At 41.3% G+C, this 23,931-nt stretch overlaps 2 protein-coding genes and 1 long non-coding RNA gene across 5 annotated transcripts; 2 read left to right on the top strand and 1 right to left on the bottom strand.

The window, feature by feature from the left end:
- Positions 1–1,133: 1,133 nt before the first annotated feature.
- Positions 1,134–6,165, top strand: LOC135491286 (uncharacterized). Of its 2 annotated transcripts, none has more exons than XM_064777043.1 (7): positions 1,134–1,283; positions 2,543–2,762; positions 3,092–3,181; positions 3,517–3,764; positions 4,215–4,356; positions 4,781–4,969; positions 5,284–6,165. In XM_064777043.1, exons 4-7 carry the CDS (start codon positions 3,723–3,725, stop codon positions 5,508–5,510), a joined length of 600 nt encoding a protein of 199 aa, XP_064633113.1. In that variant the 5' UTR covers positions 1,134–1,283; positions 2,543–2,762; positions 3,092–3,181; positions 3,517–3,722; the 3' UTR covers positions 5,511–6,165. The 2 variants fall into 2 exon arrangements, with proteins under 2 accessions (XP_064633113.1, XP_064633114.1); XM_064777044.1 differs by lacking the exon at positions 1,134–1,283 and adding an exon at positions 1,572–1,681 and having other exon boundaries at positions 2,543–2,575.
- Positions 6,166–8,956: 2,791 nt separating this feature from the next.
- Positions 8,957–12,294, bottom strand: LOC135491291 (uncharacterized). 2 transcript variants are annotated; one of them, XR_010447798.1, is made up of 3 exons: positions 12,202–12,294; positions 10,657–10,725; positions 8,957–8,998 (listed from the first exon to the last, which is right to left on the bottom strand). It is a non-coding gene; the product is annotated as an uncharacterized LOC135491291 (long non-coding RNA). The 2 variants fall into 2 exon arrangements; XR_010447797.1 differs by lacking the exon at positions 8,957–8,998 and adding an exon at positions 9,514–9,869.
- Positions 12,295–14,698: 2,404 nt separating this feature from the next.
- On the top strand, positions 14,699–22,365 carry LOC135490712 (uncharacterized). Its single transcript, XM_064776103.1, has 7 exons — positions 14,699–14,848; positions 15,456–15,519; positions 15,856–16,001; positions 16,567–16,692; positions 17,042–17,174; positions 18,036–18,213; positions 18,960–22,365. Exons 2-7 carry the CDS (start codon positions 15,504–15,506, stop codon positions 19,198–19,200), a joined length of 840 nt encoding a protein of 279 aa, XP_064632173.1. The 5' UTR covers positions 14,699–14,848; positions 15,456–15,503; the 3' UTR covers positions 19,201–22,365.
- The last annotated feature ends 1,566 nt before the right edge of the window (positions 22,366–23,931 follow it).

The following is a 23,931-nucleotide window of genomic DNA, read 5'->3' as shown; positions in this document are numbered from 1 at the left end:
GATATTTTAGCACTCTTTGGCTTCTGGGATTTTACGTGCTGAAAATTTCCACCCGAATCAGGTCCAGTGTGGCGTTCGAGTTCTCTAAGCAAGTCCTGGATTTGCGCTTGCATAGCTTCACGCTCCTCAACACACGATTTGATAACGGCATCCTTCTGATCAATAATCAATATTTTTGACCGGATAAGATCGTCTTTGGATTCGGATTTCGGATTTTGCGAGATGTAGATCAGCGCGAATTGCATCGACAGAAGAGAGGGTGAGTTGGAGGCTTTGTTTATTGTCCTTTGATTGCGAAGAGAGGCGAGCGTTTTCAATGGCGAGACTGGATTTCTCACCTTTGAGGATAATTCAAGGTTTGGGGGGTCTGAACATAGGGAGCGCTTTTTTCAATCATTTTCACCGTTGACCTACTTTTTGAGTGTATGGTTCCACAGTGCATTCTCCGCAAACAATAGTGGTATATCTACGATTGGTATTAGTGGCTTATAACGTACATATCCCACGATCCAAATCAGGCTGCCCCACCTTTCAGCTAGGGGTGGAACTAAACAGACATTGCGCTACAGTGGGATAATGATGAACTATAGCAACGAAGTATCTTTTAAGGTATGCGTGACGTCAGAGTGACGTCATTTTGTAAACAAAGGTATCCATCTATTCGCAAAACCAGCCCCTATAAATGTTTTAGATTTGCATTAGGTTTGTAGTAATCATATAGTTTCATGACTCTTCAATTATTCTGATTAATCTTTACGCAAGTTTTCGACAGTTTTAAAGTTGTCAATATTTGCGGCAACCCATTTTACTGGGGAACACTATCAGCTCATCCTCGTTTCTCGTGCTACTTTTTTAGCCACTGCCTCTGCCGCTACTAAAATAGCAGCACAGGCACGTGAAACTTAGAGACCCCCCCCCCCCCCCCCTTCGGTTGCCCCCTTGACTGACAAACAAACCCCAACTACACCGACAGCAAATCTAAAAACGATATCATTTTACATTTGGGGGGGGGGGGGGTGGAGGTAGTCAGTCGAGGGGCCTGAGCTGAATTGAAGGGGTAGGGGGCAATTGAGCTATTATATAATTTCTCGCGCCTGTGCGCAGTAGTTTCGAGTTCTCGCGGGATACAGAACGTGCGACATTCGATTTATCGGATGGTGTTGTAGTATTTCAGTTTTGCTCAATTCCATTGCTATTTACGGTTTGAAGTACCGGTAGGCTATGAAACGTAGACCATGTCATAGTTAGGACCGCATCAAATATCATGACCATGGAATTTGGTGGTAAGTATAGCCAGATGGTCGCCAAAGGTGTTGTTTTTTTGTCACCTAATTGTCCTAAATTGATCTGAGAAAAAAGCATGGCCGTCGCCCAGCCCCGGCCCAGGCCCAGCAGGGCACGTGCCAAGCTAGGCCTACCACCTGTATTGATAAATGAGATGCATCCCCATGCTGCTGCCGTAAATGTATGTAAATGCTCGATGCGTGGACATCTTCATCATTATTTGTCATCAATCATTGACATATCACATTGTAATGGTAGGCCTAGTGCTAAGCCCGTGAACATGAGACCGAAATCTGGCAGGTCAGCACTCCCAGTTACGAAGGACTGTATAAGGTCACTCAGGCCTCTCAATTACATGATTCCTACACTGTTACCGTACAGGATGTCCCCAAATTAGGTGGGTTTTTTTCTTTTTTTTTAAATATGACCCCCCTGAAGCGTTTTTTGACCCCTAACATAACCAAATCTCATCCAAATGGCCTCATTTTAAAGTTTTCTCCTAAAATTATGATTTTTCTGGTGTATGTGGTGATATCAGTCACTAACTTTGATTTATGACATCGCTGTTCAGGCAAATTGGCGTGATGAAATGTCTCCAAATTAAGCCAAAAAGCAAAAAAACATGTCCCCCAAAATAGGATAAAAAAATACAGGGTGTAGAGGTCTCCACGTAATTGTAAGGCCTGTCACTCTATCGTACAATGGCCCATTTGGATAGAATCATGGTGTTACAAAACTCAGTAGAAAAGTATTTTTGACTGCCCTCAGCGGATCCTTTTCTCAAGCTGGGGTTGGTTCGAACCCCCCTGATCCCCCCCCCCCCCCCGCTACAGCCCTGACGTTAGACATTCCTAAAAATAGCACTGCGATAGACCGTATCTGCATAGTAGTAAGCTTAGACTCGTTGCGCAGGAATTCCCTACCTTGATTGGCGCAGATACTCGACTCAATGGCGGATTGGAGTGTAGAACATCGAGAGTATTCAAATGGGCTATCGTTGATTAGGCTCTGCTCATCCCGAGGCTAACCTTGTGTCTTCCTGTTTGCCACCACATGTAGGTTCATTGGCAAGGATGTGGCCAATCAGGCGCCTCCCCTTTAACTACTGGCATTGTCTGAAGTTGTCTTAAGGCCTTCTAAAGCCTCGTGTTCGTTAAAATCATAGATCGAGTGTAGCCTGCATGGAGGCTGTATTTTGTCTAGGCTAAGTCATAGTTTTGACTATTAGTATTTGTCACTTTATGTGTTTGTTTTTCAGCATCATCCAATGGTAATGATGACAATCCTTCTGGTGAGAATGCAGGGCATTATGCACGAATCAAAGAGTTGGCTGCCTCCTATCGCAGGAGAAAGAGGAAAACCTATCCTAAAAAGAACTTAGCCATATGTGAAGGCTCCATCCAGGGACATCAATGGTGCTATAGATGGTCCATCAGTTCCCAGAAGAGAAAGAAAAGGGAAGAAAACCTCAACGACAGGTAGATTGTTTTTGGTTGACAAATGCCTTCACCTCGTCTGAGCCATCAATATTCAATTAGGCTTTATACATGGAAAAATATTGCTGCTAGACTAGGCTTACATTAGTGCAATTAACTGATAATTTCATGTTCTGGACAAATGGTTTATGCCTACAAATCCAACCCTATCACTGCTATACCTCTTTAAAATTTCTCACCAATCTTTAAAATCAAACCAGAAAAATTAGTCTTTTCCACCCTTTTTATGTAAGAAATTCCATGGAAGAAATTGCATCTTTTCTGGCGTAATCTGCATTTGGCCGTAATTTCAAAATTGCTTGTTTTTCCAGAGAAACTAAAGGACTTTCCTGAGGAATTGCAACCAAGTAATCATGAAGTAGAAATCGATGCACCTTTCGATTTTCAAGTGTTCCAGCAAGGTTTGTGATTTGTCTTTTTAAGGTCTTTTTATTCATCAGCTAGTTGGCTCTATTCCAAGACACAAATCAAGTTGTGTATTTTATAAGGAGTAAGTTTCCGATTTGACCTACCATACTTTTTACGGCTGCAGAGGTCAAACGACGTGAACTGATTCATCTAAATTTTGTGTTGATCACAAGTCAGGTTATAGTTTGCAAATGATTTATTCTTTTTTAAAGGTTAATTGGGCAACACTGGCTGCTGATTAAGGCAAATAATGGTATTTTCGAATCAACACTTAGGAACTTTTTTTTTCTTTCCCGGTAGTATTTATCAATGCACTTTTAATTTACAGTGAGAGCTGAACTTATGGAGCTTCTGAATGGGATTCGGGCTTCCAATAGTACTGAGGTGCCAGGCACTGAATCTGAATGGAAGAAAAGGCATTTTGTTGCGCATGCTGACCGGAAGCAAAGACAAGAGGAGAGTTGGGAGGAGGTGCAGGAGCCAGTATTGAGGTCAATACTTAGGAAAATGGGAAAACATACCCGGTAGTTCATCATGTGCAGTTTGTGTCTCATGTGCGTCGTCAGCTGTTATCAGGTATGACATATTTGTAGGAGTTAAATTTGTTTTCAAAGTGTACATGTAACAGGCACTAAAAATAACTGAAGGAACACAGCTATTTAATCAAAACACAATTTGTTCTCTAGAATGTGATTCAGAGTCTGGAGCTGAAGATAGAAGCTGCAAGAACACCACGGTTTTCCCTTGTGCCATGGTCAACCCAGTTTGTTGACCAGGTTTTCCAGCCTTCTGCCCTATCTTCGCCCTATCTTCGGGAGTTTTTCAATTTAATTATATACACACTTTCATTCTTTTCAGATTCTTATAAAGTTCATTGGTTTAAATAACATGACATGATTTGAAAGAGAGCAATTAACACGACAGTATTAAAGGGGCTTTCTTCATATTAGCAGTTTGTGCAGTTACGATGCATGTCGAGTTCACTGCTATATCGATCAGTTTAAAAGTTTATCATTTTCATTTCAGATGCTTCAAAGAGTCGGGCTTCTCTACGAAAGCGTCTTGAAAAGGAGAGAAAGCAACTTCAGCATTGTGTTAGTCTGCTGTCATGTTTCTGTGGACGAAGTCACGCAAGAGGACTATTTGTTGCCTTGGCATAATCCTGCAGGTTGGCATTCACTTCATATTCATTTACCCACAAACTTCACTTAGTACATGTAACACAAAGTCCAGGACACAAATAACTCCAAGTGGTAATGTCCTGCAGTCATTTTCGATTGTTCAGAGAAATTGATCCAGCTGTTGTTTATCAAGCAATTTGAGGTTTAAAGCCTGGGTCGGCATTTTGCCCTAGGCTTACTGGTACATTGGTCTTCAAGTGATGTAAAGTACATTCTACCTTGTACATTTAACACAATTTGGTTGCAATGTAGCATTGGTTGCAAGTAAAATGTTAAGTTGCGCCTCAATCTTATAGTCACATTTCTGACATATCCAGCATGTATTTTTACCAGAGTTTCGTATGTACATGTAGGAGGGATGGAGCAAGAAACTTTTAGCCTGTAGTCCTAATATTTGTTTCTTCAATTCAGGGAACAAGGACGAAACATTTGCTTTGAAGAAGAAAATAGTTGATATACATGAACACATGACCAGGTACATCGAGGAATTGCCTGTGCTCATTCAAGAGATGGTATCAACTGTTCTTTTCTTCAAGAAAAAAATCAACACCTTGGAAGACAGAATCAACACCGTGAACAATGAGGCCATCAAAAACCAAGGTAGTGGCCATGCAATTATTTTTACCCAACATTTGTGGTGGTTGATGCATACATGTACTTGTCTTGCTGTGGCACTACCTCTGAATTAACCTGGGCTGTGGATGCAGATCAGGATCTGATTGCAACTTCGTTCTTTCCCAGCTCAGGTTCAGTTTACTAATACAAATGTACTACGCCCTGCTTTGAATTAATTCAAACCGAATGCCTTTCATTAATCTAACTGGACAGACATAAACTATTGGTTTGCAGATGTATGTGCATTACCTTTGTTGATGACTTCAGAATTTTAATGTCCAGCTCTCCTTCTATTTAAGAAAACCATGGATTGGTGATGTTGCTGCTGGAATCAAAGGAATTCTACACAGACCTTCTCCTAGAAGCAACAGATGTATTTGAATGTATAGACACTGACATAGAGATCGTGGTGGATTTTGAGGAAGGGGAGGTGCAACCTGGTGGTGAAGAATCAAATTCGGAGGAGGATGCGTCTAGCTCTGAGGAGGAGGAGGATTGTGATGACATTGGCATTGAGTACGTGTAATTAACCCTTTGAAGCCGGATTTATTTCAGAAATCCCGATATTTTTCGACTTGATTTGGTCTAAGTTTGTCTAAAAGGGTATAGTGTCCCCAAATGTCACTCGAAGCTAACAAAGTATGCCACGAGATGCTAACGTTTTCGGAACTCTGTGGCATCTCTTAAGGCCCTTGCAGAGGTTCTCAAGAAGCATGTTTGTGAATAAGGTGACTTTTTCTGGTGAAAGTTCGAACTTCCAATGCAGTTTATTGGGAAACTACGCCACAAATCAGGTGTTGTGACGACCCTAAAATGACGTCATATGGCAAAAAGTGTCAACTGAGGCAAAACTGTTCAGTGAGAGTTTTTTTTGCTCGTCTGGCGCTCAGGAATCTGCCAACTGTTCGACGATACAGCGATGTTCCGGCCCTCGGGACGAACTTAACCATGAGGGGGGGGGTACCTGCTGCTGGTTAATTTTTTTATCTGACCGGAGGGGGCTAGGCTGATGTCCTGCAACTCCCAAAACGACTTAGAATTATTGCCGGACCACTAGGGACCTTGGAAAATGCCTTTTGTGTAATCTGATATATTGTGAATCCACCAATTATGTATAAGCAGATTTGTATTACTGGCTGAATGTGAATTTCAGCAGCAATAAAATGATTCTTGCATCAAAATACATGCACTTGTTTTCATTGTTGCTCACCTTGGGTGAACACAGCTGATACTATCAGGCTGCCAACATGTATAAAGAAACATCAATTTTTGCCGGAAATGAGCAGACAGGTGTCAAAGATGTGTATGGTCAAGTAGCATCTGCCTCATCTTGACTGAGAAAGGTTGTGTATTCAAGTTGCCCTTGTCCTTGTGCCATCCCCTGAAGGCCACGCTTTGAAGTGTCTGACCATTGTATTGTCCTGCATGTACATGTATACATGTAGCGGGCTGTTGGATTACTGAGAAAAATCAAACTACTCTGAATGACATCTTCAAAGACCGTACTGCAGTATGCGGTAGGTGTATTCTGGTTGGATGTGACATTGTCTCAAGTAAACCATCATTCTGAATTACATACCATATGCAGCTGCAGTATTTTGGTTAGAAGTGACATTATATCGTACATGTAGGTAAACCCAACTCTTCTGAATGATATCATCAGAGTCATTATTTCCATACGATCAGGCGTATTCAGGTTGGATGTGACATTGTGTCGAAAGTTAACCGACCATTCTGGATGACGTCTTCAGAGACGGTATTTCCATACGATCAGGCGTATTCAGGTTGGATGTGACATTGTGTCGAAAGTAAACCGACCATGATTCTGGATAATGTCTTCAGAGACGGTATTTCCATACGATCAGGCGTATTCAGGTTGGATGTGACATTTTTTTAAGCATTTTCAATGACATCTTGTGTATATTCTGGGTGGGTGTGACAAATCCTTAAGTAACCCAAACATTCTGAATGACGTCTTCAAAGGCAGTGTTTCCGTATGTTGCAGGTGTATTCTTGTTGGACGTGACGTTGTCTAAAGTAAAGTGTTACCTTGCTGTTAGGACACTCCAATATCGTCCGCAATTGAAAGGCGTCCTGGTTGTGGAATTCCACCCAAACCAATTCAGCACCGGTGTCCTTATTAGAGAGGTATCCACCGATGGAGGCTCCAAGTCCAATGTACATGTAAAGTACGCTGTAATTTGCAATCCTAGCACATGTAGCCAGACTTCTCTATTGATGCCAATTCAAGAGAAACTCAGTATCAAGTGCCGGTCTGGATATTGTCTCAAGGTATGCATTCAGGGACCATCTCACAGGTACATGTTTTTTGAAGCAAAAATGACTCAAGTCACTTAGTCTTGGGTGTGACCACACTCAAAAAGACTAAATGACTTACCCGTAGTCTTTTAGGCTTCAAAATACTTTTGAGATGGTCCCTTATAATACATGTAGTCAAGTCGCTGTGAGGTAGCAAAGATAAAGGCAAGACTATATGTATCTAATAATATGAAAAACGCCACGTTTATTAAATGATACATGTATACAACAGCCACAGATTGTCTGAAAAAACAATAATTCCACAGTACATGTACATGTAACTTACATTTACTTTTAATGAGACCTTTGAAAGATATGATAAGTTTACATTGTTACTATATTTGTGCCAATTCAATATTATCCATTATGTAATCTTTCATCAAAAGTGATCATGTGAGTTTATGTCAGAATGAATAATGCGTGGAGGTGAAGAAGGAATACCGAAATACGTGAATTCCACTGAACAAAAAAACACAGGTGGGAGGATTTACACAAATTCACATAAATTTTTTCAACAATCGAAAGGGCTAAGACATGAGGTGCATCACTTCTTGTGCGTTCCTGAACCTAAAATAGAGGAAATTAAAAGAACCACTATTATGCAGATATTAGTATCACACGACATCATATCATTTTCTTCCAAGGGTACACTACCAAAATATATGGAATTAAGGCGAAGAAAACAAGCAAATCTCAATTACACTGCATTCATGCTGCAACCTCATACTAGTTTGAGATGCCTTTGAATCAAATACTTCCACTGCTTTGAAGAGTTCCCAACAATTTTCTCACCAGCGAAGTGTTTTTATTGAATAGAAACCGTTCTGTAATTGCAATACAAAAGCCTTTTGAATGGACAGGTGAGTTTTATGACATCTTTTAATGTATCATCTGAAGGAATTTCAATAAATTGATTGTCAATCCTTCCTTTTGACTCCACAATTCTGATAAACGACAATTATGTGATAAGCTACAGTTGTTCGAATTGGGCACTACCTCTAAGAAACTGCTGCATCAGCCTGACTCACAACCACTACAACATCAACTGCATAGAGCACACAGCCATAATCCTTTCAATCATGATTTACCTAATTTTTCTTTGTAAGAAGAGATGAGAGGAGAAGTTACGTCTTCCGCTTTCACCCATGAGTTGTGGGACGCATCATATCCTTGCCACTTTATGTAATACGTGTTGTTTTTGGGGTCGTAGTTGTCTATTCTCTCAGCTGCGCAATAAGTCGCCTGCAAAATAAGTCAATTACATTTCATTTTGATGGCCATGCGACCAAATTGTCCCCCCCCCCCCGATTGGATATGAGGATACAGGGGTCAGTTCCTCATTAAACCTTTCAACAACTGAACATTTGGCTAAATGTTTCTTTGTAATCTCATTGCATCATGCACTCCGAGGAGTCCATTATTTCAATGGAAATATCACATAACTGTTTGTTTTTGCACCGCAAATTAAATTTCTAAATCAGCTTATGGTTGCAAATTTCTAAATCAGCTTATGGTTGCAAATTTCTATCAAAAATCCTATCCTCCTGATGATGTGATGCAATGATGCCATGAAGACAAGTGCTACATTTTCTATATATCTTATGACCACTGTTATTTCCAACACGGCAACTTGAATCTAATAAAAATTTCTTACCCTTCGCCTTGCTTGCTTTTCCCTTGCTGGGCTTTTCTTTTCTGAAAAAAGTGGTACGTGTTTCCATTGATAGTGCTTCTTACATGTACATGTACAATAAGAAAACCGCACGAGTGTCTGATCCGAGTATCCAGATTGCACGAGATGATTTTCTACGGCTTGAAAAGCTCTCACCCTGCGTAGAAAATCATCGAGTGCAATCTGGATACTCGGATCAGACACTCGTGCAGTTTTCTATTTATCATATACGTCTGTGCCAGATCACTGCACTTAGGGTATATGATAAAAGTGCTTAACGACAGACAAAGTCAAAGCCAACAATGCTGGACAAGATAAAATCGTAAGGATATAACTTAGCTCATCCATGTGAGCCAAGAATAGAAAATGCCACTATTGACTTTTACACTAGAATTAGAAATTACAATTAGAAAATTAGACAACCAAACCATTGGGTACATGCGTACTGGTTATCAAATTGGATATTGGTGGTGCAATAATAACACACACTCAGGTTTGGTAAGAAAGAATTTGAATACACTATCATTTCTCGAGGCCAAGGCAAAAATTAGAGAGTACAGTCGTGCTCGAAAGTTTACATACAATTCAAAGGATGATATAACCTTGTCTCTTTCTCTGCAACTACAGAACGCGGGAATAGTATATAGTTTACAGGAAGTCTATCATCACATCTCGTCATCAACTAAAAAACATACTTCTGTTTCATTAATTTCATTGTTTTTATGAGCTCTATTTGAGAACAATGCATATTTCAGAGTGTCATAAGTTTACATACACCTACCTTATCTACTAGTTGTTTGGCCTTGAGGTGGGCAAATATGTTATGCAATGGCTTTTATCTTGTCTCCACTACCTGTTGACCATCATGATTATGTCATAGCTCAGGTGGCGCCACTGTAGCAGTATTAAAGGGACTGGGTTTCTGCTCAGGTCATTTGCCAGCTTAGAGCCATCATGGGGAAGTCAAAGGAGTACTCTCAAGATCTGATAGAGTCGCCTGTCCACTTGAACCAGTCTGGTACTTCACTAAGAGCCATTTTCAAGCAGCTTGATATGCCACGGGCGTCAGTTCAGACAATAAAGCGGAAGTACAGGGACCCAGGGACAACAGCAGCCTTACCAAGGTCAGTAAGAAAGCGCAAGCTGACAGCCAAAGATGAGCCCACATTGGTTAGAAAGGTGCACATTAACCCTGAGACGACCAAGAAACACCTCTGCCAGGAATTAGAAGCTACAGAGACAAATGTGTCACTGTCCACTGTCCAGTTGCATCGTAGTGGACTACGAGGCTGCAGGGGAAGAAAGAAGCCTTTACTTCAAAAACGCCACCGGGAAGCAAGGCTGAAGTTTGCGAGAGAACATGTGGGCAAATACAGAGCCTTCTGGAGGAGTGTTCTTTGGTCTGATGAGACTAAAAGCGAAGTCTTCGGCCACAACTACCAGCAGTACGTTTGGCAAAACGGGGGGGGGGGGGGGGTGGTAATCCAAAGAACACCGTACCGACTGTGAAGCACGGAGGTGGCAGCATTATGCTATGGGGATGTTTTGCTGCGGAACCTTGACAAACATGCCACAGGTTTTCCCATAAAGTCATGATGACAGATTGGACATGACAAGTAAAGTCTGAACAATCTCAAGGTCTAAAAAGAATTCGGTGATGGAAACTTGGTCACACACATACCTTAGCTTTGACTGACTTCCTATTGTTCACAGGTTGAGAAGTTGCCTCAGGCCTACTTGCTGGTGCAGCCTGTAAAAGAGAAGGCAAACACATCTGGGTCAGACGGTCTAGCAAAGAGGTCACATGCCACAATCTGAAGATTATTGTCAGTCACTTTTAGTGGCAGTGTATCTGCTTCTCAATCTTTTGGGTATTATTTGTACCTCTGCATACAACCAATTGGCAATGAAATCGGAAAAAAGATTTCAAAGATGGCTGCTATGCAGCCAGAATTTTCGCAAAGATGAAGAAGTTAAAATTTAGAATGGCAATTCCCAATGATGCTAACATTGCACGATAATATATCGCCAGGTCTGCTTTGTATCCCCATTTTACTATTTCTGTCATGCAGACATGGCGCTAATTTAATTACCCTTTAAAAAGTGGCAGTACTGTACTGTCATCATAATCATTGTGGGTCCATTTTTAAAAGCCATTCCTGGTCCTCAGTGGTTCAGTTACAATAACAGCGTGCGTGAGGAAGTCACTCATAATTCGTTAACTAAATTAATGTACCGGTAGGCCTGGCCTGGTGGGCTGCTAAGCTTCTGTAACAGTGCTAGATACCATGGCTATCTACATTTGTACCATACCATCATCTTCTCACGATGTGGCAGTACAATAGACAGTTTCGAGAAAGACCCTGACCAAACTCCTCGCATGCGTGGAGAGTGTCCAGAACAATACGAGAAGGATTAAAACTTTATTCTCTCCATTGTTTGGTTGCAGAGAGAGGGAAACGGGAAAGAGTCACAGTTGCATCCTTTTTTTTCACAATCCAAATGCCAATTTTGTTTGCACATGTACCAAGTTTGAAGGGAACCTTTTCAGAGTAAGCCTATGACTGTAAATAAGTGTAATGTATTTGCTGTAGTAAAAGTCCAGATTTCCAAGATTACGTAACAACTTGGACAAAACTATAGCCTCGCTATACGATACTCGCATTTCATGATTTTGGCATCGACATTATTCAATTGTGATTGTCGTCACACTGTGGGCTTATAATAAACCGTGAGATGCACTTAATGATTACCTACCCATATCGCGATATCACAAGTTTGTATCTCACAGTTTATGTGATTTATAATAGCCCACACTGTCACTGCGTCTGCATGGCCATGGCCATGATGGCCCGTGAGTGTGAGCGTCAGTGAGTGTGCTCACCTAACATAACATTAACAATAATCCCAATACTAAGTAATAGGCCTACCCATCTCCTATAGGTGAACAAGCAAACAAATCAAGATTCCGCTTATTAATGTCAAGGGTCCATAAATAACTTTATACCTCTGTCAGTCTGCACAGCAGCTGCCTGCTGTTCATGCATTTCATTTCAGTTACATTCGATGCATCATGTGCATAGGCCTATGTTATTGACATTGTATGCAGGCTGTACCGAAAGGGGCTGGCTGGTTTGGTTGGCCTAACGCCGCCAATGTCGATTATGTAAAGAAAACTTCACAATAATATTGATACCTGCTAAATCTTCATTAACCATGCTATTACCTGTATCATTATTGTTACTGGTAGAATCCATTTCGTCCCGATGGTAAGCGATATATTACGACAAATGAATTGAGGTCCGACTCTTAAGAAATTCTGCTAACCGGGCATTTCGCAATCTTGAGACTAGAGGCGCTGATTTCGTCACTTTCGCAATGCATTCGAAGAACCTCTGTTGGCGTCGTGATTACGTTCGGTTGACTAATCACCCAGCGGAATAGGAAAAAGTAGGCCTATCATCCTGAGCTTGGGGGCATTTCCAATCAAACGTGAGGCGGAGAGAGTAAAAAAATCAATGTGCAGCCAAAGGCGTGGTGGCGGTTGGGGTCCGTGGGCGGGCACGTTTATGGGTGGGGATCAGGGGAGGGTACTCTTCCACTATTTTCCTTGTGCTTGCAAGCTGACTCGGGCTGATATCTTCAGAGGACTACAATAACGATTACACTGGACCGGTGTAGAAGTTTTAAAATGTCCTAGGATAGAATGTCCGGGAATCAAAGGATTCTATTATGCACTTCAATCTCTGAGCTATTGCATTGTTAGTCATGGTCTCGATAGACCAGATAATAGGACCATAAAAATATTATTATTATAGCAGAATACAATAGGGCCGGACATTTTTTCCAGGGGATATTTTCTACTTTTACACCGGCAGTACGTACTGGTCGGGTCGCACGGTCGGAGCGCATAACCAGATGTTCGGTAATTCAAAGCATTGCCTGCACTAAAAAGGGTAGGGCCTAAATGCGGGGTCTATGGTAGGGTGGAATCGGAGGGGGGGGGGGGGGGCGGGCGGGCGGGCGCCCGGGGAGCGGGGACGAGCGGACAGTGACCATATGTTAAAACAAAAGATCAACAACCTAACCTCCTTCACTATAACGGACTCCTGATTGGCTGTTCATTAATCGTAGAATGCCCACGATATAAAGGCCAGATGTCAATCGTACATATACCACGTTTGTTTGGAGGAGACTACGTTGGGTTCCAACACATTCACATGAACCTTTGTGAATGCGTAGTAATCTAAAAATGTCAAAAAGTTTAGCCCCACATACTAATTTCTAATATTAAAAACATTTAAAAATGATAAGACCCTTATCCACTGCATACTAAGGAAATTACATTTTTTTAAAGGGACAACCTCGACCAGACCTTTAATTACAGGTGCCGTGACCAGCAGAGACTCTGTGACGTAGGCATATACTCTTTACAATTAAAAATGCTCTCAAAAGACGATAAGGAATGATTAGGACGATAAGGAATGATTTTTTAACATTTCCTGAACTATATACCTTCTAATTATCACTTTACATAAATAGGTTGGCGTTAGGTCGTGTGCTTTTCTTTCCTCGTGACAATATATAGCAAAATAGTTACAACCCCATAATCGCGCTAATATGAAAAGTCAAGGACTTAGTGCGCCCCCTTTTAGGTTGGCTCATATTTGGGTCAAGTTAAGTTATTTTCTCATTATTTTAGCTTGTTTTGACCTTAAATCATCAGCAATGCAATATTTTAAATAAATTAGAGTGATTTGAGCACATCAAAATTTTTCACTAAATTGACACAAAATGTAGTATAAATGAAGGTAGAAATCAGAGGTTAAAATTTTGAGAATTTTTTCAAACTTGATTTTCCCAATGTAGATGACACCCCACAACTCTCCAACAACAGAAAGTGATATCTGGACAATTTTGGAGAAATGAGAGAAATTTCAAAGAGTGGTACAACTGTGTAAAAAGCGACAAAAGAGGACGCAAACTCCTCATTTTTCCAGCTAACAGATTGCGCTGGCCAGATCACTTCACTTAGGCTATATGATATATAAAAAGACCATTCAATAAGCCTAGCCCATACGATTGGAACAAAATCATGGTTCATGCACCTGCACTTTTCACATGCACCAAAATTGCACCTTTCTATTCCAACCTCACTCTGTATAAGTTATATTCTGCATATGATGTATGTGTGTATAGGTATCTACTATATATCCAAATCTACTATAAAAAATAAACATTACAACAAGAACTATTTTGATTTTTTTTCCCGTTTCTGAGTATTTCCGCTTATTGTTTGCGGACGCTGAAAGTGCTAAATTAGCTTTGTATAAAGTGTCATTTTTTTTCGAAAGATAACTATCTTCTTGATCGTAGAATCTTCAAAATAAGGAAAAGTCCATGACTCATCATAGATTGGCAGAAGATTTATCCATTATTGGTATTCGACTCTCACAGTATAAAACGATATGATTAACAAGGTCACAACATTGATCTTTCCCATGCATAATTTGCATTCAGCTTGGCCTGTTTTGACCATGAGAACAGTAACCGTTAGAGGTCTGAATTTGCTGAATAATCAAGTCATTGAAGCCAACTCGGATCCGTGTCGTGAAGTCATTTGCGCATGCTGAAATATTTTTAGCGTCATGTCTAAAAATACTGAACCTAAAATGCATTACTTCGCATTTGGTTTGCCGGGAAATGATATTGTGAATCGGCTGGCATACTGACCTCGTTTCAGTGCGGCGGCCATTAGTGAATTGTACGACAGAGAGTCGCAACTTTGGCGGTTTTGTGAGCGGTGCACTTTCTAAATCAATAATCCTCTCCGCTGGTTTCACCCATTGTCGCCCCAAAGGGAAGATAATTAAGTAAGTTGTTTTTCAGTACAGTGGCATAATTTCATATCATATTGTTATTCCTTTACGTTTGGGCGTAATTGTATGTCGGGCCGAGGTATACCATAACCAGTAAAGACCGGAGCCTGAAGAAGAACCCGGTGAGTCAAATTTGTTTCGTTTCGGCAACATCTTGGCCAATAAACAGGTAAAATATCAACTTTGGATTTCTCTGGATCCTCTAATTAGTCACTTATGGTGGTGTTCTGGGTGAAATAAATATTCGCCCCGCGCACCCGGAAACGTGTCATTGGTGACAGGCCTGCAAGTAGTCCAGGTAACCTCGACCCTATCCGCCGCGCAGCGGAGGGTCGAGGAAGCCTCGTTGATTTACCAGAGGCGAGCCATACATTTTCAGTACATACAGTGGATGCACTGTCATATCGAGCGCTCTGGTATTATTCACTTGGATCGAGGTTACCCACCCCACAGAAAATACGTGAACGGACACCGAAAGCTTACGCCCCCTAAAATCGAGTGAATTGCCGTCAAGTACCAGTCTCTGTAATTAGTGAATGGGGGAGACTGGTAAAAGAGTCTAGCCTGCATGTATAAATTACCGCATGTCTCTCTATTTCAGTCAGATCGCTTGTTTTTACCATATCTGTGTGTAACTGGACGTGAAACAATGGCTCAGCCGAACGGTAAGACATTTCTAACAACGAATCCTTGTTTCCCTGTTAGCTGGTGGGAAGTTCATGTATGTCTGCCCACAGATAGAGCGCAATGACCACAAACGGCTTCAGTAAAGAAGGCAAATGTACATGCAAAGGCATATACGCATACATGTATATACACATACATATGTACATGCTTTAGCTCAAGGTGTAGCCATGTTTGGAGAAATGGTCCAACGATGGAATGCAACTGTCCTTGGATGTCAGCAATACAATGTCGACGAAGCATATAGTCTTCATTGTCCGGTTGGTACCAATTTGTATACTTATTTCATCGCACCCCTAGCCTTCTTTTTGTTACAGTGAATATAGACATCGAGAAGTATGAAAAAGTAAAGACCCTTGGAAAGGGGCAGTTTGGAGAAGTCAATCTTTATCAACTGAAGAAAGGGATCGATAATGGGATCAGCAGGATGGCGGTAAAACAGGCGAGGTGTTCAGATGAACAGGTATATTAAATTATATATTACAACCTTTTTTCGGCAAAATTGACCAGAACTTTTAATTTACGCCTGACTGGTTCAGTTCTGATGAATGTTTTCGTCAGGGGGAGTGAAAGCCGCTGACGTTCTGATCTATACCACTACCAAATATGATTGAACAACATGGTCGTTTCCATCAAGGGCTATAGTCATCGATTATACGATGGAGTCATTGCTTTTTGATCCGATACGATATGATAACCTAGGATCACATGATCAATGCCACTGGCCAAGAACATTTGCTTGTATAATATAGAATGTATGATGGGACATCATAGAATCTACATTGGAATTGGTAAACTATTCCTATTTTCCAGATTTCTGAGGACTCCAGGTATATAATATATTTTGATGTTTACGCGCACAATGATTGCACCCATCGTCATGGAATCTATTACGGAACTCATGGAATCACAGAATCTATGACTATATAAAACGCGGTTTGTGATAAAGGATAAACACCCTATATTTCACCATGGACCCAGCTTAAATTCTAAGCAGGGAACAATTTGGTATTACTTTCTTTTTGCAGACCATAGCTAGTATCGGCAAGGAAGTGGATATCCTGTGCCAACTGACGCACCCTAATATTGTTCAGTATCTGGGTCACCATGACGATGGCTCAAACATCCAAATCATGTTGCAATACATGTGTGGGGTATGTTACACGCGATCAATACGTCATTTCGATACCTATTGTTGCTTTACCTATCGCGATATGATTGAGGAATCTTTACGCAAACACCAGTTGATCTCGTACAACATATACTGTTTTTGTATCGCTTAACACAAGAAACAACATGATTAATGACTAAATTAAAAAAGTAATCGAAGCTTGCACGGTATTTTGTTAGTAATGAAGAAGTCCTTCCATCCATGTGATGTCGGTGCACCCTAAATCTTTTGATATTTTGAGGCAAATAGTTCCTGTCACACATACAAACCGATGTTATATTTCTTGCAAAAACAGTGCTGAATATACAGATTCAACTTTTCTTTCATGATAGGGGTCCGTAGACGATCATCTGAAAAAAACAGCCGCACCATTTTCAGAGGAAAAGACAAAGCGTTATACAAGAGACGTCATAGAAGGACTCCGCTATATCCATGGAAAGAGGATAATACACCGAGATATCAAAGGTAAGGATGACAGGGGCAGTGATCGCGGACTCCACGAAATGGCCAACAAGATAAAAAGCCAAAGTTATTATGTCCTGGTGGTATTGGTGTAACCTGTATGTGATTCACTGATTTGTCTTATCGAAAGGAGGTGTATACTGCCTTCCTGATGCCCGAGGGGCAGGAGATAATTTCTTTCAGAATTTGAATATTCTCATGATAGATATTGAGTTCTTGGCATCATTCAGCACAGAGTGTACACTAGATTTAATGGTGCATGCGTTTGTTACATCTCACTTGGACTACTGCAATGCTCTCCTCTACGGCATCACGGAACAGCAGTATGGTAGGTTGCAGCGTGTTTTGAATGCTGCAGCCAGGGTTACATGCTTGATCCCCAAGTTTGACCGTATCAGTCCGGTTCTGATGCGGCTCCATTGGCTGCCTGTCAAGGCAAGGGTTGAGTTTAAGATACTCTTGCTCACCTACAAGGCAGTCCATGGAGCGGCACCGGCTTACCTGACTGATATGGTACAACGCCGACGTGGGTCAGCCTATTCCCTCAGGGCTGATGCCGCTTTCCTTCTACAGGAGCCACGCACCAAGTGCATACGTTTTGGTGACAGATCCTTCTACAAGGCGGCGCCACTCCTATGGAATGGGCTGCCCACACACATTAGACTTGCGGAGTCAAAGGCAGCTTTTGGAACGATGATAAAAGCACACCTTTTTCGAGTGTATTTCAAAGGCGCCTGAGAGTTGGTGAAATTTTTCACCAAATTTGGGCGCTTTAGAAATGTCATATTTGATTGATTAATTAGAGTACACGGTATGCATTTTGTATAATTCCTCCCATATGTACAGCAAATATTTAATCTGCAGGTGGCAACATTCTGATAGATGGCGTAGACAGTGCAAAGTTGGCTGATTTCGGTCTCTCCAAGATAATGGAAACCAGCAAATCAGCTCATACTTTTGCTGGAAGTCCCCTTTTTATGTCGCCCGAAATGATTTCAACCAACTTGGACGCCAGTGGACATGGGCTAAAAACAGATATATGGTAAGTAAAATGAACTAAATCATCTGCAAGTCTGTCATTTCATTCCTGGTAAAATGCTGTTATCGGGCTCCATTTCCGATCTCCTGGGGGTTTCTGCCTTTGGGAACTAACTCATGAATCGAACAAGGAATAACTTCCGCACGAGATAAATGTTACACGTACTCGTTGTTTATTACTCTCATCTCTTGGAGACTTGTCGAAACTTATCGACCTTAAGATGGAACAACCAACCAACCAGGAGACAGGGAATAAACTACAATGCGCCACTGCGCCACTGCACCACGAATACGCCACCAATCAAGAGGCCAGCAGCGTACTGCAATGCGCCGAGTCAATGCGCAATACGCCACCAATCATAAGGCCGGTAGCGTACTGCAATGCGCCGGTGTGACGGGGATAGTAGTCCTAGGGCTGATAGTCCGTGTAACAATAGCCCGCATTGCTAAATGTTTTGGTTAGGGTTAGCGGTACAATAGATCATGCTGCTTAATTGGTCAATGCTACCGGACTATGACTCCAGGGGGACTATATCCGCTGTCACACCGGGCAATGCTGCAGTCAGTTAAAATCCTCTCACCTGTACCTATTTGCGTCCTGCATAGAGCCTACCTGTCCGTTAACAGGAATAATGCAAGTTGAATACATTGAAATACAATACGATTACAATACCATCAAAGACAACGTAGGCAACTTCACAGACATTATTCCTATGGGGTCCATATCACTCTTGTATATCATCTTTCCAGGAGCATTGGCTGTGTTGTGGTCCAGATGCTATCTTCATATCCACCATGGAAGGCTAAATGTGATGATGGCATATCAAAGTTCGATCTGATGAGGGATATTGCAGAATGCAGGCATCCCGATTATACCCTGCCAGGCGGTGTCTCTCAGGAAGCCAGAGATTTCCTCAACCATTGTTTTGTCAAAGAACCAAAGGATCGCCCATCAGCTGATGACCTCCTACGCCGTTCGTTTCTTGCCTAAACCACACAACGCGTTGTTAGAACAGCTATTCTGTCGCACCAATAACGTAGTAAAATAAAGCCTTTGTTTTTACTAGAGGGGTCCCCCGCTACATCGGCAAAATAGTTTTGTGTAAAAGTTGAATCAGAAGCTCTGACCATCGCTTTTGTATATGTCTTCATCATAAGAAAGAATATTAACGAAAATGATACTGCCGTGCGAAACAGTGCAAAATACTGAGTATTCATTATCCAATGTTATGGAAAACTGATTGTTATAGCCCCATGGAAATGGCTTAAACTAACAGAAACCGGATAAGTGATTTTGTCTCCGGTCACATTTGGTCGCCATCCAAAGTATTATGGTTTCTGAGAGAAATTGATAGCAAGTGAGATGATTGTGTCTTGCGTTTTGTTCGGAAATGTGCCTGGCTAGCGTTAAACCCTTTGTTCAGGGATTTCTAAAAGCAGAATTTACGTTTGGTACGTTTCGGCCATTTTATTAAATCAAAATCAAATGTGTCAAATTCAGCATCCCGATCTGATAAGCTTCTTTCTCGACCATAACTTAACCCTTTCGTGCCCATGATCGCAGATTTGCGCATCGACGAAACCCCTCAGTAATTTCGTTCCAGCAAAACAACATATTCCACGTGCAAGTAACAACCCTACGTATCGTCGTCTTGGTATAACCCCGCTTCAAAATGACTTTGACCTTCATAGTGCATGCTTCAATAGAAAACTGAGACAAAGATCACCATTGATTTTTTAAGCCTTTTAGCAGTTAAATTGTCAATGTTTGACCGCGTCGCATCAGATATTGCGTGGGGTTGTGAATCTGAAAAAATGATATGATATTTCGGACAGTCGGGCAAGTAAATGGTGAAAAGTAAACTGGTAGTTGACCGCGGTAATTTTTTGATAATTGACAAATTGGACAAATTGGACAAACGTTGATATTTCCTCTCTTTTCAGCCAACTTGCAGAAAAAGCTCAAAACTTAGCAAAATTCAAATTTATTTTTGATCAAATAATTTCTTTATATCTGTAAACTTGCCACACCAAATATCTTTTCAATACCTCTCCAAATATGCACTTGTGAGTTAAAAACATACTCCCGTCTATTCGAAAGGTCTGGAACCTCCAACCTATGAATATTCAATGATGGTCTTGTCTCAATGAAGGTAGAAATCAGAGGGTTAAAATTTTGAGAATTTTTTCAAACTTGATTTTCTTAATGTAGATGACATCCCACAACTTTCCAACAAAGGAAAGTGATATCTGAACAATTTTGGAGAAATGAGAGACATTTCAAAGAGTGGTACAACTGTGTAAAAAGCGACAAAAGAGGACGCAAACGACGAAAAGTCCTCATTTTTCCAGCTAACAGATTGCGCTGGCCAGATCACTTCACTTAGGCTATATGATATATAAAAAGACCATTCAATAAGCCTAAGCCCATACGATTGGAACAAAATCATGGTTCATGCACCTGCACTTTTCACATGCACCAAAATTGCACCTTTCTATTCCAACCTCACTCTGTATAAGTTATATTCTGCATATGATGTATGTGTGTATAGGTATCTACTATATATCCAAATTTTTTTTCCGTTTCTGAGTATTTCCGCTTATTGTTTGCGGACGCTGAAAGTGCTGAATTAGCTTTGTATAAAGTGTCATTTTTTCGAAAGAAAACTATCTTCTTGATCGTAGAATCTTCAAAATAAGGAAAAGTCCATGACTCATCATAGATTGGCAGAAGATTTATCCATTATTGGTATTCGACTCTCACAGTATAAAACGATATGATTAACAAAGTCACAACATTGATCTTTCCCATACTTAATTTGCATTCAGCTTGGCCTGTTTTGACCATGAGAACAGTAACCGTTAGAGGTCTGAATTTGCTAAATAATCTAGTCATTGAAGTCAACTCGGATCTGTGTCGTGAAGTCATTTGGCATGCTGAAATATTTTTAGCGTCATGTCTAAAAATACTGAACCTAAAATGCATTACTTCGCATTTGGTTTGCCGGGAAATGATATTGTGAATCGGCTGGCATACTGACCTCGTTTCAGTGCGGCGGCCATAAGTGAATTCTACGACAGAGTCGCAACTTTGGCGGTTTTGTGAGCGGTGCACTTTCGAAATCAATAATCCTCTCCGCTGGTTTCACCCATTGTCGCCCCAAAGGGAAGATAATTAAGTAAGTTGTTCTTCAGTACAGTGGCATAACTTCATATCATTTTGTTATTACTTTACGTTTGGGCGTAATTGTATGTCGGGCCGAGGTATACCATAACCAGTAAAGACCGGAGCCTGAAGAAGAACCCGCTGAGTCAAATTTGTTTCGTTTTGGCAACATTTTGGGTAATACACAGGTAAAATATCAACTATGGGTTTCTCTGGACCCTCTAGTTGGTCATTTATTTTTTTGGTGTTCGGGATGAAATAAATTTTCGCCCCGCATGTAGTCCAGGTAACCTCGACCATATCTGCCGCAGCGGAGTCGAGGAAGCCTCGTTGATTTACCAGAGGCGAGCCATACATTTTCAGTGCATACAGTGGATGCACTGTCATACCGAGCGCTCTGGTATTTTTCACTCGGATCGAGGTTACCCATCCTACAGAAAACACGTGACCGGACACCGAAAGCTTACGCCATGTACGCCCCCCAAATCGAGTTTATGATGAGTGAATTGCCGTCAAGTACCTGTCTCTGTAATTAGTGAATGCGGGAGATTGGTAAAAGAGTCTAGCCTGCATGTATAAATTACCGCATGTCTCTCTATTTCAGTCAGATCGCTTGTTTTTACCACATCTGTGTGTAACTGGACGTAAAACAATGGCTCAGCCGAACGGTAAGACATTTCCAACAACGAATCCTTGTTTCCTTGTTAGGTGGTGGAAAGTTCATGTATGTCTGCCCACAGATAGAGCGCAATGACCACAAACGGCTTCAGTAAAGAAGGCATATGTACATGCAAAGGCATATGTACATGTACATGTGTCAAGGTGTAGCCATGTTTGAGAAATGGTCAAACGATGGAATGCAACGTTCTGTCCTTGGATGTCAGCAATACAATGTCGACGAAGCATAGCCTTCATTGTCCGGTGGGTACCAATTTGTATTCTTATTTCATTGCACCCCTGCCCCTGGCCTTCTTTTTGTTACAGTGAATATAGACATCGAGAAGTATAAAAAAGTAAAGACCCTTGGAAAGGGGCAGTTAGGAGAAGTCAATCTTTATCAACTGAAGCAAGGGATCGATAACGGGATCAGCAAGATGGCAGTAAAACATACGGTGTGTTCAGAAGAACACTGAACAGGTATATCAAATTATATATTACTAATAATTCTCAGGAGCAACGGCTGTTAGGGCACTAACATTGGAATGGCCGAGACGGAGTCAGTCGTTCTCCGCGAGAGGGCGTACTTTACAAATTAACGACAATTTCCCTTGCGTTTGGACACTGTCTTGTCGCTGCTTTTCGTGCTTCTGCCGCCGTTATACTAGTTTGCGCCTTTTCATTTTATTTGTTCCGAAATGCAGTAGAACCTCCCCTTGCGGACGGACAGGCGGACACCTCCGCATTACGGACATGTTCGTTCAGTCCCGATTTTTTCTAAGTCATTTGCTTTAACCAAGACCTCTGTAGAGCGGACACCTCTCTACTCCGAATTGCACCAAGGCCATGGTGACTTTTTGGTCCAATCACCTCACAATTACGGACAGTAAGCAAAAACAATGGCTTCCCGTGTTCACTTAGGTAGTCGATTAGACCTAACAGGTGTGAAGTTTGCGTATTTGATGAACATAATTAGACACTGTGTTCAGCGTTAGTTACAGGGTGGAGTGATAGACAGTTAGCCCACCTATGTTTCGTTTAATTTTCTTCACTGCTCATCACATTGCCAAGCTACTGTATATTCAGTTGGTGCGTTTTTCGCTGATTTATGCAAAATTCAACATATCTCAAAAGTTCAATGGTTGACCCTCGATTTTTTTTTGATTTTTGTGTAGCGTAAGCAACTGTCCTTCATGGGAGAATGGTCTCTGTAAGAATTATTCAGGAAGAAATGTATAATATTTGGGGGTTTTCGTGATTGTCCGGCCCAATTGGCAATATTGCCATTTGGGGTGGTGAACATAGCTAGGAGCAAATGCGACGCTTATGATTTATTTAAAAAAATAAAATGCCCGATTTAACATCCTGCAGAATCAGGGGAATCGGGCGTTTCCAGTGATATACGACACAAATGGGTTGTCCTCATGCTTTCACTTTGGAAACGCATTTTAAAATAGATGTTACGCCCTGTTAATGGGGCACGTCATCATCGCGTACATTTGGTAAAAACTCCCTAAGGAGACCTAAGTCAAGTGGTGAACGGGCTCACAGGGTTACTGGTGGTGCACAAGGGTCCAGTGTAGATGGGGACTCCAGTTATCGTTATCATGAGGATGATGACGATTTTGCTTTCAAGGTTAGCGTTGACAACCTTGAGGCGGGAACGGTTGATTTAGAAGTTGGAGGAGTCAAAGTTCCGTCGGTTCTAATTGACTCTGGTGCATCTGTAAACTTGATTGATGAAACTATGTGGAGTGAACTGAAACGGCAGGGAGTGAAATGTCACTCAAGGAAGGCTGATAGAAAGTTGTTTGCTTATGGTCAGGAGAAGCCTATCAAAATTATTGGCAGTTTCGATGCTGACATTCATTGTGAGGTGAATGACAGGAAATGTCACGG

The sequence above is a fragment of the Lineus longissimus genome, chromosome 7, assembly GCF_910592395.1.
Source record: "Lineus longissimus chromosome 7, tnLinLong1.2, whole genome shotgun sequence".
NCBI lineage: Eukaryota > Metazoa > Nemertea > Pilidiophora > Heteronemertea > Lineidae > Lineus > Lineus longissimus.
The sequence above is the reverse complement of the archived record's forward strand: the minus strand, read 5'-3'. Positions and strand labels throughout refer to the sequence as shown.

Coding starts and splice junctions, on each gene's coding strand:
- LOC135490712 (XM_064776103.1), top strand. Junction 16,002..16,566: donor CGAGGTGTTCAGATGAACAG/GTATATTAAATT, acceptor TTCTTTTTGCAG/ACCATAGCTAGTATCGGCAA. Junction 16,693..17,041: donor TGTTGCAATACATGTGTGGG/GTATGTTACACG, acceptor CTTTCATGATAG/GGGTCCGTAGACGATCATCT.
- LOC135491286 (XM_064777043.1), top strand. CDS start 3,723: ATGTGCAGTTTGTGTCTCATGTGCGTCGTCAGCTGTTATCAG. Junction 4,357..4,780: donor GCCTTGGCATAATCCTGCAG/GTTGGCATTCAC, acceptor TCTTCAATTCAG/GGAACAAGGACGAAACATTT. Junction 4,970..5,283: donor TGAGGCCATCAAAAACCAAG/GTAGTGGCCATG, acceptor CTTCTATTTAAG/AAAACCATGGATTGGTGATG.